At 44.2% G+C, this 17,493-nt stretch overlaps 1 protein-coding gene across 12 annotated transcripts in view; it reads left to right on the forward strand.

The window, feature by feature from the left end:
• KALRN (kalirin RhoGEF kinase) overlaps positions 1-17,493 on the forward strand; it is a 484,760-nt gene that overhangs the window by 381,237 nt on the left and 86,030 nt on the right. For 11 of the 12 annotated variants that reach the window (XM_048309150.1, XM_048309144.1, XM_048309140.1 and 8 more), the window contains exons 35-36: positions 4,433-4,462; positions 6,025-6,271. In XM_048309150.1, the coding sequence (XP_048165107.1) occupies positions 4,433-4,462; positions 6,025-6,271 (277 nt within the window). The remainder of the gene's footprint in view (positions 1-4,432; positions 4,463-6,024; positions 6,272-17,493) is intronic. The other variant, XM_048309142.1, reaches the window with a different exon arrangement.

A 17,493-nucleotide genomic window follows, 5' to 3' on the forward strand; every position in this document is an offset into this window, starting at 1 on the left:
CAGCATATGCCAGAGTCCAAAATCCAGCAGTCAGGATATGGTCGTCTAGTAGGGACTCCAGCAAGAGATGCTGGAAAGGTATGTGCTATTTGAGACCATAACACCAGATTTCCTTTCCTTTAGCACATTTACATGTCCCACGTGCCATCTGTGTCTTTTCTTCCTGCTGTGGAATGATTTGCTGTGTCTCTATTTATAGTGCTGCATATCCAGATGCCTCTGGAAGAGCAAAGATGGTACCTTTGGCCCATTGGATGTCACCATTATCCCAGCCATGTGTTTGATTTATTGCCTAAATATAAACAGGCCTTCCCCTGAAGCTGAAGCACTGTTCCTCTCTGTTCAGTCAGACAAAACAGAAAGAGTGGGAACCACCAGCTCCATCCTAATGGAAGATGGGTGGTGGGGCCTGAGGACTGAGAAGGACTCAGATGAGTCAGGCATTCTCCACTGAATTTTCAGTTCAGAGCAATTCAGTCCAGAGCAATGTTACTGACTCTAGTAGGTTGTTCCTGGTTAGCCCATGGCTCCTGAAATACAGCCTGTCCACACAGAAACAGCCCTGAACAGATGCAGCAAAGCATTCACCAGCACTGCCAGAGCTCACAGCTCAGCATCCTTCAGAGCTGAGAGGCTTTAGAGTGAGAAACATGGGTGACTCAGAGTTCACACTCCAAAGAGAGCCTGTTATAGAGTAAAAAAACTAAAGCAATTCTCTAGCACTGGAATTCCTCAGAGGCTTTTTCTGAATTTGATCTCTCACTCTCTAAGCTCCCAGTAAAAAGAAAATCTCTATGAAATTACAGAAATTTTCACAAAGAACTCCGCAGGGGATAAGATTTCGCGTGTCCATCCCCCAGCTAAAGTGACAGCTTCTGGATTTATTTCAGTGCAGACAGAACCAACATCTAAGTGGTTTTATTCACTTTTTTTAATCTCTTGATAAGAATGCAAATCCCATTCTTGCTCCTACTGCCTCTCTCACCCTCTTGAAATAGGCTGTTTATGGTGACTAAATGCTTCTATTCAAAACTGGCTTTCTTCCAAAACCAGACAGGCAGAAAGCCCAAAAGCAAAAGAAAACTAGCAATTTATATTAGGCTGTAGTGCTGCACCACACAGAATGCTTTGTTTAAACTAGCCAAGCCCTGTGTCCTTTTGAATAGATGTAAATAACCAGCTTGTGTGGATTTCCACAACAGTGTTGGCATATTTCAAAACACTCAAACAGACTTCAGACACCCACCTCCCAAATACCTGCTCACCCTGGTGGAGAGCTAACCATGCCCACTTTACTTTCACCTGGAGTGGATTTAGTACTATACAAGATCTATTTTAGGGATCTGTTTGAGGGAAGGAAGGACAGCCTGTGACCTGGTAGGTGTTTTCCATCTGCACTATGATGATAAATATGCCTCTGGTGTTCAGTCTTTCTTCCTCTGGCTGCTGCTTTGTGGCTGAAAATGAAACAGGTGCACAGTGACCGTGCACACACACTGTGATTTAGGAAGGACAATCTCATGATAATCCTGCACTGACCAGCGTCTGCTGGCTGTTGGAACTGAGCTGGCTCCTGCTCTTGGAGCAGCCTGGATGCCCCCACAGCAGGATGTGACCATGCCTGGGATCATTTTGGTTGCTTGTACTTCACCCTCTTGTGGCTGATGGGCACTCGGGTGGGTGTTCCCAGGAGCAGAAGGGCTCATGTGAGTGACAAAGCTCACTCCCCAGAGTCTGTGTAGGATGTAAACTGCTCACATCGATGCTCTGAGGTTTGTGAGCAGCATCATGCAGCAGAGAGGGGAGTTTCCAATGTCTGTGGCTGGGTCCCTGCTCACACCCGTGAGTGTGCAGGGCTCCACTCCAGCTCAGATGTGATCATTAGATTAGAACATCCTGATGAAAACATTTACACAGTAAATTTACACAGTGATGTTTCCTAGCCCAGGAACACGTGAAGGCAGAGGATGGGAGATGGTTTGCTGATGGCAGGCACTGTGGAGACAGACTGGGGCTCCTGCCAGCTTCTCTCAGGACATGCAGCACATTCGCTCCAGACAGCTTGGGGCCCTCTTGCTTCCTCATTGCATTTTGCTCTTTGCTTCTACCATTTCCTTTTCTTCCTAATTTTAAGGCTGTTGCTTGCTGTGTAATTTGTTAGATCTGTCCCTGTGTCAGATCTTTCAGTTATGCCTTGTGCTCTGCAAAGGCATGTTGCATTGTTATTTTTATTTTAATGTGTCTTGTTGTGTCACATACAGATTAGAGTGCTGTCTGGGTTCTAAATATATCCAGTCAGTGGCTTTAATGGTGGTTTTAATCACAGGAATAATAAAAGTGAATGTTACATGGTAAAATGTGAAGGCATTTACCTGTGAAGTTCAACCTTAAGGGCATTCTCTATTTTCTTTCCAAAACAAGTGCAATATATATGAGAAACAAGCAGTCCATCAGTATTCCTATTTCCATGCTCCAGCATAGAGAGAAGCATGATATACTTCTCTAAAGCTGGAAAATTGTTCTCTAAAAACAAATTAAGGAACTAACTAACAGCTTGAGTGATTACTTAGTAGGTGCAATGATTTCTGTCATCGGGAATCAGATGTATTTGCATTATTCCTCAGTGGCTTACAAATTGTATATGCATTCATTTATCATAAGTTTTCCAGAGAGATTACTTTGCTGTGGGTTAATTTGGTAAGAAAATGTTCTATGTGGTGTGGTGGTATGTAAGACACGGAACAGGCCTTGGAAATACTTGGAAGCCCTTGGGCAAAAGGAAGGAGCTCCTTTTTGTTCTTTGGAGCTGGCACCTAAAAATGATCTATGGGCCCTCCCTGAGCTAACTGCTTGTACCTGCCACCTGCACCTACCTGTAAAAGGGAAGCTGCTTAATTCCACCTGCCAAAGAGGGGCTCTTTCCTTGAAGCACTGGCTCCAGCCAGTCAGTTGCAGCATTTGGAAACCCTGTCCACATTTCCATCCAGCAGATACTTAAGGAGCAGATGATATAAATTCATATGTCTTCGGGGATAGTCAGGCCTCCAGGGAGCTGAGGGAAGTGAGCTCCCTCCCTCCCACTTCAAAGGTATGGTCTGAAGTCAGTGGGGCGAGAATCTCCCCTGCTGAGGAAGAACTTGATCCCACCAGGTGCCCAGGAGCTCCTCCAGGGGATGATGACTTCCTGTTCTCATTACCTTAAATTGCTGTTTTTAATGAATCAAAGAAAACAGGCACACGGAGCTGGATGGTACCCAAGGGTCATGGAGCACACCTGCCTCCTCTGGGATAACATTTACAGGTGTTGCCCAAATTGAAGCATCTGGTTGTGTCACTGATGTTTAGTTATTTTGGAAGGGATGACAAGGCCTGCCATAAACTGATGTAAGGTCAGCTGCCCCTCAGCCCCCAGTGAGGATAGCAGGGAGCTGCTTAGGGTAGTACGTCCTGGGCTGGTGCTCCCTGGGAAATGCCTTGTTTGTCCCAAGCTTTCCCAGGTGTCATCGTAACCAGGCCTTTTCCCCTGGAATATTCCTGGGCTGTTTCACCTTTCCTGCTTAAGCAATAAAAGTTACTTCTTTCTCAAAATACAATCTGAACCATCTGAAGAAAATTTTTTAATATTCTGTAGCATCCTGTGACCATATCATTGAAAGCAATGAGTTTGGGGATCCTGTGTGAACCAGCTCCTTCATGCCCAGACACTGCACCTCATTCTTAGATAAGCACTTCGAAGACAAGCAAGAGTTAATTCTTTACAGAAAATCCAGTTGCTGTGTGATGGCAAACACGGACACCTAGTGGTACTCCGGGACAGGGCATGGAATGCTCTAAACAGCTCTCTGGGAGAGAAGCTGATACAGCAGAGTATTTGCTCACATTTTCCCCTAAAAGAAGGAGAAATTTGATTATTTTCAGAGAATATATTGTAGATAGCATAATTTGGAGAACAGAAAGTTTACTTAGCATGGAATAGTGGAAGAATTAGGAGAAATTCATCACTTTTGGTAAGATATGTCTATGTATTTAGCAAGAAGTAATCAGGTTTTTTCTTTGTGTCTTAAATATCCCACACCATGCCAAATTATACAACATATTGGATCAGGAATATTTTCTACTCTTCAAATTAGTCCATACCAAAGAAACCTCAGCAAATATTATGGTAATATCTCATCCTTACCACCCCTGTCAATGTCTGTACTCCAGTTATGGGGAGATTGTCAGCGTGACGAGTGGTGAGTTTGCTGCTAAACTGCCCAGCTAGGGGCACACTGACCTCTTGCAGTGCACTGAGCTCTTTCTGCCAGGATTAATGCCAGCACTTTGTCTGAATGGCCTCAAACAGCTGCCATGGTTTGTTTTGTTTGGTTTTTTCTATTTATTTACAAATAATCTTTCAGAGAAATATTTCCTTCTTCTTCCCCAAATCTAGCATTTCGTCTACGGCAGAGACACAGGACAGGTGAGAACCAGTCCTTGTCCACTGACCCCTTTCTGTAATCGTGAATATCACCCCTGTGAGTGGGATTTCCTTCACATCTGCACTGGACACAAAAACCCCTATGCCACTGAGTGGGGAGACAGGCTGTTCCCATGGGAGTGTGTATTTGGAGGTGCTTGGGCTAAGATTTTGAGATTGTACCAGCTCAAGAGTGAAGTCTATAGAGATGTGTGTGCTCTCCTCGAGAGCTCCCCCATTCAAGCTGAAAAGCAGACCCAGTTTTTACTGATTTCACAATGCTCAGCATCTGACAAGATTTCTTCCAATTCAGTTGGCTTTACAAGTTGTTCATTTAAAATCATTGTATATTATCCTTGGTTTTAGCTTCATATCCTAAGAAAATAAAGTTTATAGTATTATACTTGTTTACTGTTCTCAACTTTTGAATCAGTGAACTAATTTCTATCAAAATTTCTATCAAATTCAACACTGGAATAAGGACCCCAAAGATTCCTGCATCCCTTAGCGAAGCAAGCAGCACACAGGACAAAGAAGGAGGGCCCCTAATGACAGGCAGACAGCAAGAAATCCACATTACAGAGGAGCATTAAGAAAGATTCCACAGGCCAGAAAAACTTAGATTCATTCTCACACATTTTAGACATGCAAGAATCCAACTCTGAGATCCAATTATGTTAGAAAAACCCCAAGCTTTGTTAAAAACAAATCTGTACAATCACTTCTTCTGTATGTACACGTAAGTGCTTATATTCCCTGTCCCTGGCTATACAGAGACTGTGATTACACAGAGACCAGTGTTGTTCTTTGAGAGTCACAGGGTGTGAGGCTGAAGGAAAGCAGCAGTTCCAGCACTCAGTACGGAAGTAAAAGGATACATTTATTCCTAGGTACAAATCCTGAAAGTCAGCATATAATCAATCACTCTGCGTTTATATATTTACACCTCTGGGTTCCATCAGAGAGCATGGGAGGAGCTTTTCTGATCTGCCCCATCAGGATTTCCAAGTCTCCCAAGAGGTCCATAGAGCAAGTTTGGGAAGATGAGGCTATGTTTCTTGTCTTCCAAGAAAAGTGAAGCTGTCTCCTCACTGCACTGGTGGCAAGTGGGAATGTGTCTAGCTCATGCTTTAGAAGGATGAGCTGGAATTTGTCCCACCATGAGGCACAGCACTGAGGCAGCCTGGGCTATTGCCAGTCTAGAAAGTGACCCCAGAAATTAAAGCAACAAAAAACCCCCAGGGTTTCTGATGGACACTCACAGCTAGAAAATTCACAACTCAAAAACTCCCCCACAGCTAGCATTCAAAAGGTTACTGGGTGGGTAGCTTTGGTGTCTCACTTCAGCCCAGCAAAATCAATAAGAAGTAAAGGAAACCAGGACTACAACATGTTGAACTTTGAGAAAACAAATTATTAACTTGGCTTCTAAGGAACACAAATCCTGTCTTTGCCAGTGTAAATATGATGCAAAGATGATTGCTTTCATCCTACCCTCGCTAACATCTATTCCTTTTCTTTTTTTTTTTTTTTCTTTTTTTTTTTTTCCTGTTGAACCTGGGCAGTTGTCTGGAGGGTGTGAACTAACTGTGGTGCTCCAGGACTTTACAGCGGGCCACAGCAGCGAGCTGAGCATTCAGGTGGGGCAGACAGTGGAGCTGCTGGAGAGGCCGAGTGAGAGGCCAGGCTGGTGTTTGGTCCGGACCACAGAGCGGAGCCCACCTCAGGAGGGTCTGGTCCCCAGCAGCGCTCTCTGCATTTCCCACTCCCGCAGCAGTGTGGAGATGGATTGCTTCTTCCCTTCAGGAAAAGGTAGGCAACAGTTCAGCTGGTTTAAGGCTGTTTCGGGTTTTCCCATTTGTATCATGTAAGTGCAAAGCTGCTTGGGCTGCTCCTGCAGTCGGTGGGTAAAAGGCTGTTCAGTCCTTGGTGAGTTTTGTTCCCAGGTCCCTGTGCATGGGCACAGCACAGCCTGACTCCATGTCCATGAATCAATGTTTGTACATGTGCGTCTTTTGCTATGTGGTAATCATTGTCTTGAGATTCTGGATAAAAATAAGACCTTTAAACAACAGGGGAACTGTTTTCAGTGCCTAAAGGCCTAGAAGGAGGGAAAGCCATGCTGTCTATACACCCAGGGTGCCCCAAATTATGGATATGTTATTTTATGACTGCCAAAGTGCACACTGGTTCATGTTCTTTTAGTATATCCTGTCTGTAATTGCAAAGAGGCCACCAGTGAGTACTGGTAAACTCTACTACCTTGTGAACTGGAGACATTGTGTGTAATGGCACAGTACAATGGGGAAAGAATCCTTTACAATCAATGTGGAACAAAACACGTTGCTGGTATTATCCTGAGAGCTTGGGCTTCACTCACAACGGATGGTGAAATATTGTTCGTCTCTGTGGTGTCTGTGGCCTCTTTAGTTGATGTTCTGTTCTAAGCAATGTGTGTCCCACTTACAGCATCCATGCACCCAGGCTTAGGAGACGCTCCAGACTGATAGACCAGGATTGGTTCAGCTCAGTGTGGCCAGAACAGTTCTCCTTTTGGCTATGGCCCTACTTCTGGCCATCCGCAATGCAAGTAAGGTCCAGGGAGGCTCCTATCATCCCACTCCCAACTGGAAGCCAGCAACCTGAACTGTCTTTTTAAATTCTTTTTCCACTCAGCATTAAGAGAAATAGAATTTCATCCATTGTTGCTTGAGCAAATTAGGCTTGGTGGTTTTGTTTGTTTGGAGAAAAAGCACTGAAACTGAGCTGTAGTTTGTGCTCACTCCCTGCCTACACTCCCACTGCAGAGGCTGGGGGCAGGACACACGCCCAGGACAGAGCAGTGCCATAGGGCCAGAGTCTGCTATCAGAGTTTCCCTTCAAGAGGATCTGATCCAAACCCAGGGGAGGAGAGCTCAGCTTCTCTCAGATTTGATCCCCTCAGCTGTCAGCTCTCTCTGCAGTGTGAACTCCAAACTCCTCATGCACTTCTTAGACCTGCTGCCACCTTTTCTTCCTGCTGCATTCCTGGGGCCCTGCCCTGCTGCTGCTGCCACGAGAGCCTGTCCTGGCCCTCAGCTGAGAAATGTTGCAGTTCCTTACATGCAAGTTATCTGTGAACTAACAGAAAGGTGAAGCTGAAAATCAGCCTGGTCTGGGTAAGAGCAGTCACTGCCTGGCATGACTCACAGGAAGCTGGGGACATGTCTGCTGTGTGCATGGTCCAGCAGCTGGGCTTGTGTCTCCGCTCAAGGGCACTGTGAGACACCGCTCAAACTGCATTTGAGAGTGTCAGGTTGTAGAGCTTTTTCTTAAATGAAACAAAACTAAATGTTGCAAGAGTAGGCTGTGAAAAGGGAGGCAGGAAATCCTGAGGATGAAGACATGGTGGTGCAGGGGCTGGAGGCTAGCAGGGCACATGGGGACCCTGCTTTTGGAATGATTGACTGAGTTTCAGGGCACAATTGCACTGCGGGTAGGGCAGGATGGGCGCAGTGCTGGGCTGTGGCTGGCGGACCAGAGCCCGCTGGGAGCTGGGAGCCACCAGGCTGTGTCAGCAGAGCACCGAGGCTTTGCTGGCACACTCTGCCTGCCTGTGGGAAGGTTTTCTCACTTAACATGCTGCCACTGCTCCTGGGCAGGAGCTGCCTCTTGGCCCAGCATCTCTGAGCAAGTGCTGAGTGAGTTTGGGGCTGGCTGGCTCCAGCCACGTATTCATGGCCTTTATTTCCTTTATATCTGTTTCCCCTTGGCCTCAGTTTTCTTCCTGCACATACCAAAGCTGTATCAGGGAGCCTCAGAATTAATGGGATCTCCAGAAGTGCAGCTAGAAATAGTAAAAATAACCACCCAATCCACAATTTTGGCCAGAGTACAGCAAATAGGCTCTGTGTCTAATCAGTTCTCCCTCTATTAGGAAAACAGGAAATTGTTTAAACTGAATGAACAGATGCTGGGAATAAAGAAAGAAGAGTAAGTTTAAAGGGGAAAATGCAGTAGCTGCTGAAAGAGCCTGCTGGTCTCATGAAGTGCTGGAAAGATTAGCCTGACAAATGGTTTCTGACTATTCAGAGTTGTGCCCTTCTCTACTTCCAGTAGCTTTAGGCACAGGTCATGTGCAGAATCCCTTGGTCCAGGCTTCCGCAATTTCTTGCCCTCTCTACAACCCAGAACAAAGGCTGGCACATCTTACATCAACATTAATGATGTTCCTGGTCTGCTTCAAGTATGTAAACATACACAGTTGCAGAAAAGCAGGTTAATAGCTGGATTTTGCTTGCAATTACCAAGGCACATAATTCTTTGCTTTTACAAGCACTGTAATTTCAAGAACAGAAAGTACCTATACTCAAAACTTAACATTTCTAATAATAGAATTTGGCATCTATTTTAGAAACGTACAGAGTTTTGCCAAGTATCAAAACATAGTTACATCTGCATAGAGGGAAACTGCAAATTACTGTTTGGTCCTATTGTAAGTAATGGTGGAGTATAAATGTAAATCATGGCTCACAGAAGCTACCTATTGTCCTTAAAGTGAAAAAGTAAAGAAAGTAATGTTGTCAACCAACACCTGAACAGATGAAGGCTTGAAAGATTTGGTGGGACCACCAGAACATTTTGTAAAGCATCAGTGCAAGTCCTCATCAAGCCTTTCTGAACAGTAACTGAAAGTCACTGGAAATGCAAAACCAAACTTCACAACTGAACATGTGCTGTGTCTGGCTCTTCCTCACTCTTTTACACTATTCCTTTGAAAATAGGTGGTGAATTAACATAAAATATTGCAAAGGGAAAGATGTGGTGTGAATCTAACAGAACAAACCCAGAAGAGAATATTTCCTACCTTTTGTAATGAAATATCTGTACAGATCTCTCTTGTTGATCAGTAAGAGTGCAGAGACTTTAAGGACTGGTCTCACAGCCTTCTGTCTGACTCCTGGCTGTGTTCCTTTGGAGGATACACATTTGATTTTTTCAAGACCTGACTACAGCTCAGAGCTCAAGTATCCTCCTGCCTGTCCTTCCTTTCTGATGAGCTGACAGTGTTTGCAATTACCCTCTGTAAAAAGGCAAACAGGTTTCTGGGATTAACCTTTTGCAAGTGATATACAGATGATTGAGAAAAAGGAACTTGTCTGCAGTCTCTGTTACTGGACTCCAGAATTTGCAGGATGTTTTCTTTTCTGACTAGCATTCCTAGGAAGGAAAAAGAAAGATCTCTGGTACCAGAAATGAAGCTCTGTTTGAACTATCCTACATGACTAATTACAGAAAAGCTGTGACTTTTATTTCTGTCTCTTTTACCATATAATTGAGCTCTAAGGTATTAAGCTATAAATTTGAAATTGAGAGAGAAATCCACTTGGATAGAAAGTAACTTAATGACCTAGCCAATATTCATTAAGCACACTGCACCAAGCATATTCCTGTCAACCTGTTAACTTTGACTGAGAGATTCCAAATTTTAATTTGGCCCATGAAACAATTAGATGAAATCTTGATCTTAAAAGTCTTTGTCTTATGACCCTTTACACAGTGTTTTTCTTGTAACACTGAACACACGGAGTAATTCAAAGAGTAACAAAGGCTAGTTCTTGCAGTAATTTTAAGCAACCTCCATCACAAAAAGAAAAAGAGGGCATTATAAAAAAAGCTAGGGTTTCATGGCATTTGTTTTGGATTGACGATACGAGAGAGGAAGGTCCCGTTCAGGGCCCCAAACCAGATCCTGCCCACAGGATACTTGTGTCTGGTGCATATCTCTGGAGGAGATGAGGAATATATTTTTTAAAGATGCTGTGCAAACATCTTACTGTGCAGGCTGAAGGCCACTTAACAGCAGGGCTTTGGTGGCAGTGGTGGGTCCTTATACCAGAACAAAGTGAGAAGCAGCTGGCTCTCTTCCAGCAGAAGAGATCTTCCAAGGTGTATGTTAGCAGAGTGCCCATCTTGCCTGCACTTCCCAGATGGGTCACTTTGTCCTGGTGTGTCACTGGCAGAGTGCCAGACTTTGGGCAGGAGGGATGAGAGCTTTGGTGCGGCGCCAGTCACAGCTCACGTGTTCAGGAGTCGCCCGCAGCCTAAGAGAGCCTGGGGCTGGTAGGTGCCATGGCAGGCTGGAATGGGACAGCAGGGAACAGAATAAGGATTTAACAAGGCTGGTGAGAAGAGCGGTATCAATGAAAAAGAAGTCACACTGAGACCTGCATTTTGGTAACTTCTCCACGGGAGAAAGAGCAGGTCATTTAATGCATTAGTGTGCAAAGCTGGTGAGGCTAATCCAGCTCTTGCCGTGTTTGAAAGACTCTTTCCTCCAGTTCCTGAACTCAGAAGAATCCTCTGTGTAGGGAAAAGCATAATTGTTTCTTCCCACATCTCTGTTTTTTAAGAACATCTTGGGTTTTAGTGAGGGAAAAGAGTCTAGGCTGCTTTTGTTATATCCCTGTTCCTGTTGAGCTTAAAATTGCGATCTGCCCTGGCTCACGCGCTCTCTCGGTTGTGTTTTAAACAATCTCTGTTGCAAACGTATTTGATGGTAATGATTCCTGATGTCCCAGGGGAGCCGTGTGAGGACGATTCAGAAGTTTTAGTGTGCTGCATTAAACCTTCATTTGTCCTTGTGGAGGCTGAGAAATTGTTTTTGTTTTTGAAAGTCTTAATGAAGAGCGGTCGATTAAAATGCTTGTAAGGCTCTGAACTAAAGGAAACATTTCATTAGGTAACACGGTTGATTTAACTGGTACATAAGCTGGTCATGGGGTTTCTATTAAACAAACAGTGTTCAGGCTCCCATTGTCAATATAAATATGCAATATTTAAATTAAAAAACAAACTCTCACTTCTGTTCCTAATACTTATCCAACAAGGGTGTTCAGAGTCAAAATTTTGTAGTACAGACTGTCTTTCAAGAGAGGTCATGTAGACCCCTTCTGCTGGCATTAAGGGCCTCATGGCATTCTTGTTAAAAGTTCAAGACGTGGCTTACATATTAAAATCCCATCAGGAAATGTTCATTTTCACCCCTTTTCAGTTGCAATAGAGCAGCTGGAACAAGTCAGTCACCAGCGTGGTGGGACATGGCAGCTCTGTGGGCTGGCACCAAGGCCTGCCACAGCCCAGCTCAGGGCTGCTCCTCTGCCCCAGAATCCAAGTGTGACTCCATGCAGCTGTGAAAGGAATGGGAAAATAAAGATGAAAGAATTCAAAACCACTTTGCTATTTCAGTCAGGTCACCCTTTTCCTTGTTTTTTCTCTACTGAGTCTCCCTCCTCTCTCTCATCAAACAATGTCTGTCTGCCTTCACTTTGATGACCCTTCACAGTTCTCCCCATCATCTCGCTCCCTTCTACCTCAGTGGGCAGTGTCTGCCGCAGTGCTGGAGAGCTGGTGATGCCTGACTCCCCTCCCTACTGCTGTATTTTGATCCCACACTTCTGTGCTTTCTCCTACTTCACAGCCGCCCTGTAGAAGAACTCAGACACCCATAAAGTATCCGTCCTTAGTGTTATCTAAGCTTATACCTCCTCCTGGGCTCAGTTATCTCCAAAAGAATAAAAAATAAACAAATATTTAGCAATATGGGTGATGCAATCTGATTTTCATTGTGTCTAAGAGGTGGGCCAAGTCAAGGCTGAGAGGATGAGCCGTACCTGTGTAGGGGGATTCATATCACTATGCCTGCAGCTCTACCAGGGATCTTACCTGATGGGTACATCAAGAAAACAAAACTATACTGAAAAATCCTTGTGAGATATGTGTCCTCCACTACAAGTCACAGGCACAGCTCGTATGCAGGCTGTGGGAGCCATGCTCTCAAGGTGCAGATAGTGTGCAGGCTGTTGGAGCCACACTCCCATGGCTTATGAACAGCCCTGTTTCACTGATGTGGTATTTCTGTTTCATTATTTTTTATTTTCAGTATGGCATCACTAGCTATTAACACCTACATTCAGCCATGGGGATTTGTTTAGGACATACCAGGTACCAGTAAAGCCACTTATTGTTATTATTATAAAGTCTCTTTATTGCTTCAGCTTCAGTTATCTAGTCAAAACAAAAGGCCTCCAGTACTCTACCTGGAACTTTATTTTTGTGGAGAAGGACAATTTTGATGAATGCTTTGATAAAACAGGAAAGGCTATTTTGGGGGAAGTTGCTTTGCTTTTGTACAGTGGATTTTTATTATTTTAAACACAGGATTCTTTGTTTAAAAGAGAGAAGGCCTGCAAATTTTCTTGTTTGCTTTGTCTTTGCTTTCCCTTCTGACAGGGGGTAAAATTTATCCACCTAGTTGCTGTTAGCTTAACCCCAAATTTCACTGTACAGTGTCTATGTTGGTTTTATCACTGGAAAAGAAAATTTGAGGGAATTTGAAATGCTGTGGACTGCTGAGATTCACCAAGAAAACCAAAGAGTTCAGCACCTGGTCTGGCAAGGAAAATGTGGAGAAACTCAGTAGTGGTATCCCTCTCTGTGTCAGGCTCAGGACTGCAGTTCCTTCCACAGCCCCTGGAGAAGACCAGGGTCATAAATTCCCCATGCGCTCCTGGTTCTCCTGTCTGCCTTCCCAGCCCGCTTTCCTGGGGTCAGCCCATGCATTCCATGGCCAGGTTAAGCCAACCCAGATATACCCCTTTTGCTATCCTGCATAGAAGTGAGAACCTCCCTGCTCAGCTGCAGCTCATGAAGGGGAGGTTCCAGCTGGCCCTTGGCTGCTCAGGTGATGGCTGAGTGGGTGGCCACAGCCCTCTCCTGGCCCCACAAGCCCTCTAAGAGGGGACAATCTGAGAGGACTTCAGCTATTCATACCTAGTCAAACAAGACTGCATCAGTCTTTTTTTTCCCAACTTGTCTTCAAACACATGCTGGAAAAGGACTCTTTAATTTTTATTGCTCACATATTGATGTCCCAGCTGTTGGGAAATCACAAAGACCAAAGACAGTTCTACTGAGTAAATACTAGACTTGTAATTAATTAAGTGAGGTAGTTTCCTAGAGTAATGTGGGGTTATGCAGCATCCCATACGGCCTGGGGAAGACCAGAGGCATCTTCCTGACTCTAAGCCAGTCCCCAGGTCTCCAGTGATCCCAGCAGGTGTCTGTTCATAGAATGGCAGAGCTCAGCCTTCCCTTGTGTTAGCAGGATCAGAGCAGGGAGAGAGGGCTTTGAAGGGACTGTACAAATGGTGCTCACAGAGTCTGAGCAGTGGTTGTTGTACTGAGAAAGGACTCAGCTCTCCTGCTGTGGTACTCAGGGTCAAGAGAGCAGGTCAGGGATTATCCAAAGCACTCTGCACAGTTATCCAGGGCCAGCACCTGCTGAAAATGGGCCGAATATTTCATTTATTAGCTGCAAAGGAACCTTACAGATGCCTTCTGTTTCTTCTCCTCCTGGGAGCTGCGGTGCCTCAGTGCAGTGCAGAGACACCGGAGCAAGCAGGCAGCTCAGTTTGTGCCACGAGGTTTTACACTAGCTCTGACCCAAAGCCAGCAGCCAGAGCATCCCCACGCCTCTGCCCCACCAGTGAAAAACAAGCACCCAGAGGAAGGGTATAAAAATAGCTCCTTGAGTAAAGTCTGTTTGCTCTGTATTTGGTCGTGAGTCTTGAAATACAGTAGTGTGGTGAGGAGGGGGGGTTGTTCTGTAGCGCTTGGCCCATGGAGCTGACAGGAAGGTCATCCTCAAAGATCAGCTGGAGCATGTGCATGACTTGTGTCTTGTGTTTCCTCTGAGGACAGACTAAATTTAGCATTTTCACAGATGGACATTGAACCATAATCCATGTAGGACTGTGCGGTGAAGAGTGGGATGGGAGTTGTTTGCCTGGGCTTTTTGCTGTGTAACCAGCTTCAGTGCACCACCACCCATTGGCGTTCCTCAGGGTTTTCTGCTTTGTTCAATATTCTGTAACTTACTTCCTGATCCTTTTCCCTGAACTTTTAGAAGTTTAAGCCTGAAGGAAAAGTAAACTGCTGATTCTAGGTTCAGGCCTGACATTCCCACTAACTTAATGTTAAACTGTGGATGTACCTTCTAATAGCACCATCACAAAGATTGAATCTATAACTACTGGTCCTTGCAAGAGTTGCAGTAAGACAAATACTAATATCTGATGATTTTGGCTTCCCCAAAATGTTGCCTCCCCACTCTTTCAGCTTCCAGACAGCTAAAGGGACTAATCCTAAATGTGGTATTTATACCCTGCAAGGCCTGTATACTGCTGGGCTGGTCCTTTCATGGCTAATCTTAAACAAATATTTTACAAGCATGTTTTGAAGTGAACTAGTTCTGCAAAAAATCACATTTCCCTGACTGGTCTGAGCAGGAGATAGGCAAACTATGGTGCAAAGCACATGTCTATTAAATAATGTATTTCTAGTAATAGAAATTATGTTTCTGTGTATCTGCTTCAGCACACTGCACAGATTTGATTTATTGATCTTGACACAAGATGCCTGATTTTCCTGTCATTTACGCAAGCATTTTGTCAGAGCACTTATTCCCAGGTTACACATTTTGCAAAAGAGCCTGAAACAATGTCAAATTTGCTTAGTTCAGATTAATCCCAAATTTTAGAAAGTAGAGTTAATGTTATTGCCACTATGATGGTCTAAAAGTCTAGAACAGGAGGTCATCTACAAAAATGCCAGTGTATCTTTTTCCGTTCATATTAGCTGGTCTCATAAAGAATATTATTTCTTCATAAAAATATTGTCTTTTGCTCCAGAACTGTACTTTTCTTTAAGGCAGAGTCCATATTTGACTGTATTTTCCTTAAATATGTTTAAATAAGTCTCTCACAATCTAGAACAGGATAACAGAAGTTAAGCCATTCTTGGCCTTGGATGTCCTAAGCATTTCTTAGAAGGTGCTATTTTGTATTTGTATCATATATTCTTCATAAATGCATTGAACATTCATTGATTCTGCAGAATTGCAATGCAGACATATAAGTTGGTTTTTTTCTTTCCAGAGTTTGCAAAATACAAATTAAATTTTACACAGCTTAGAGATAGCTTGCCTGCATATTGCAGGAAAGATTGGGATGGCCTCCAGCCTCCCTAAAGGTGTGCCTTCCAATAAAAACAGTAGTCTTACACCATCCAACACTTAACTGATAAAGCAGCGCTGGCTTCTTCTCCTTAGCAAGACAATTTGCAGCTCATGAGTGTTGGTGACTCTGGTTTTCATGAAGTGAACCTAAGGTTCCATTTTTCTCTCTGATAACATTAAAGTGCCTGATGCCAGACTACAGGGTTTCATTGCCCCTTGCTTTTGCAAACCAAAAAGATTACAAGTTCAACAGAAGCACCCAGTGTTCATTTTTCAAGGGCACTTTTCTATTTCCTAGACTAGGGAGGAACACTGAAATATTTGAACTCAAGATACACTTCTAAAAGGTATTTTTAGGTCTTTGTGCATTTCAATTTTACTTTTTCCAGACTGTACCCAGCTCTTTATTTTCTCTGTAGATTTCATGTATTTTCAGGATTTTAAGTTAATAGCTGCATTTTGCCAAGAAACATATATCCAATTTCTTTGGAAATGTATGGGAATTGCATTTAGGTACCAGAGAACAGATTCTGGCTTTAAGAACCAAATGACGCTCTTCAGAAAAGCACTAAAGAACTTATTAACTCTGCAGGACTCCTACTCAGTGGAATAAGAACATTTTTCCTTTCACTGACTACAAAAGTCAAATTAGGCTTCATGCGGTGTGAAGGAATCGGGGTGCTCTCGGTGCCAATCTGACCTGTGAAAAACCTTATTGAAAAAAGCTTTGTGCATGGCTGGCTGGGGAAGGTAGTTCAGGCTTTACACCCTGTAACCCTCATGGCCATTGCACATCTGTTCAGACAGATCTGCTGTGGTTGTGCTGTGCACACACAGTGCTGCTCCACAGGACAACTGCTGGGACACAGCCTTCACTTGTGAGCTCGACATGTTCTGCAATGTTCAATCTGCTGCAGCCTTTCATTATTCCAAAGATGTGCCTTTCTGCATGTAAAAATGCAAAAATACTCATCCCTCTCCCATGAGCTTCTGATTGCCATCATAACACAGGACATGCAGGCACAACAGAGAGGCCTTGGCTCAGCAGCACCGGGGGCTGGTGCTTCTCCCAGCTGAGCAGAAGATTGTCAGCCAGCTGGAAGTAGTGATTTTGTCTCACACCGGGAGGCTTAACCTCCCTGAGTATCAGGAATGTGTCCTGTGCCTACCTGAGCAGCCAGGATCTACCACAGCAAGTGGGATCACCCAGACCAGGAGACAGCACAGTGGTACAGGTGATGCAACAGCCACACAGCTTGAGGCTTTAGCGGTGAAATCTGAGCAATACTGACAGGAGAGCTAAGGCAAACCAAGGAACTGATCTGGGCTAAAACAAAGCCTTTTTTGACCACTAAGTTAATTTTAACCTGGCTCCACTTGCGGATCAGATTCACTGTGAGGCTGCACAAACATTTCTGTTGGCACAGGGGAAGCAGGAGGAAGGAGTAGGCACCTGGGAGAGACAGAAAAAGCAACAAAAGGATTTGGCAGGACTGTTGGCTCTTGACAACTCAAAGTACTCATGGAACTATCATGTAATGTGGAACTGTTACATACCAAGAGATTGCCTGAACATAGGAATTAAAAAGTGCTCCATGACATCATGTACTTGTCCTTCTCACAGAAAGACAAGAGGGTTTTCTGTCTTGTGGTGACTGGAAATTCCAACGCGTGGAAATCCAGCTTTTGGCAATGTCTGATGGTACCAAGCAGAAGGGGGATTTCCAGAGTTTTCGATGCTAGACTGGCAATCACTCACTGGCATTCCCAGGAGCAGCATTTCTGTACAAGATATCAGCAGAAATCCTGCCTGTCAGAGAGCTAACATCCTCAACATATCCTGGCTGCTGCTATATGGACACCAAAGAATGAAAGCAGGCAGAGGTTCTCCACACTGAAAAAAGAAGAAGGGTTGTTTTCTAGCCAGTCATTCCACCAGCTGATAAAAATAGCTTTAAAACTACTTTTTTTTTTCAAT

This window comes from Corvus hawaiiensis, chromosome 7, assembly GCF_020740725.1.
Source record: "Corvus hawaiiensis isolate bCorHaw1 chromosome 7, bCorHaw1.pri.cur, whole genome shotgun sequence".
Taxonomy (NCBI): Eukaryota; Metazoa; Chordata; class Aves; order Passeriformes; family Corvidae; genus Corvus; species Corvus hawaiiensis.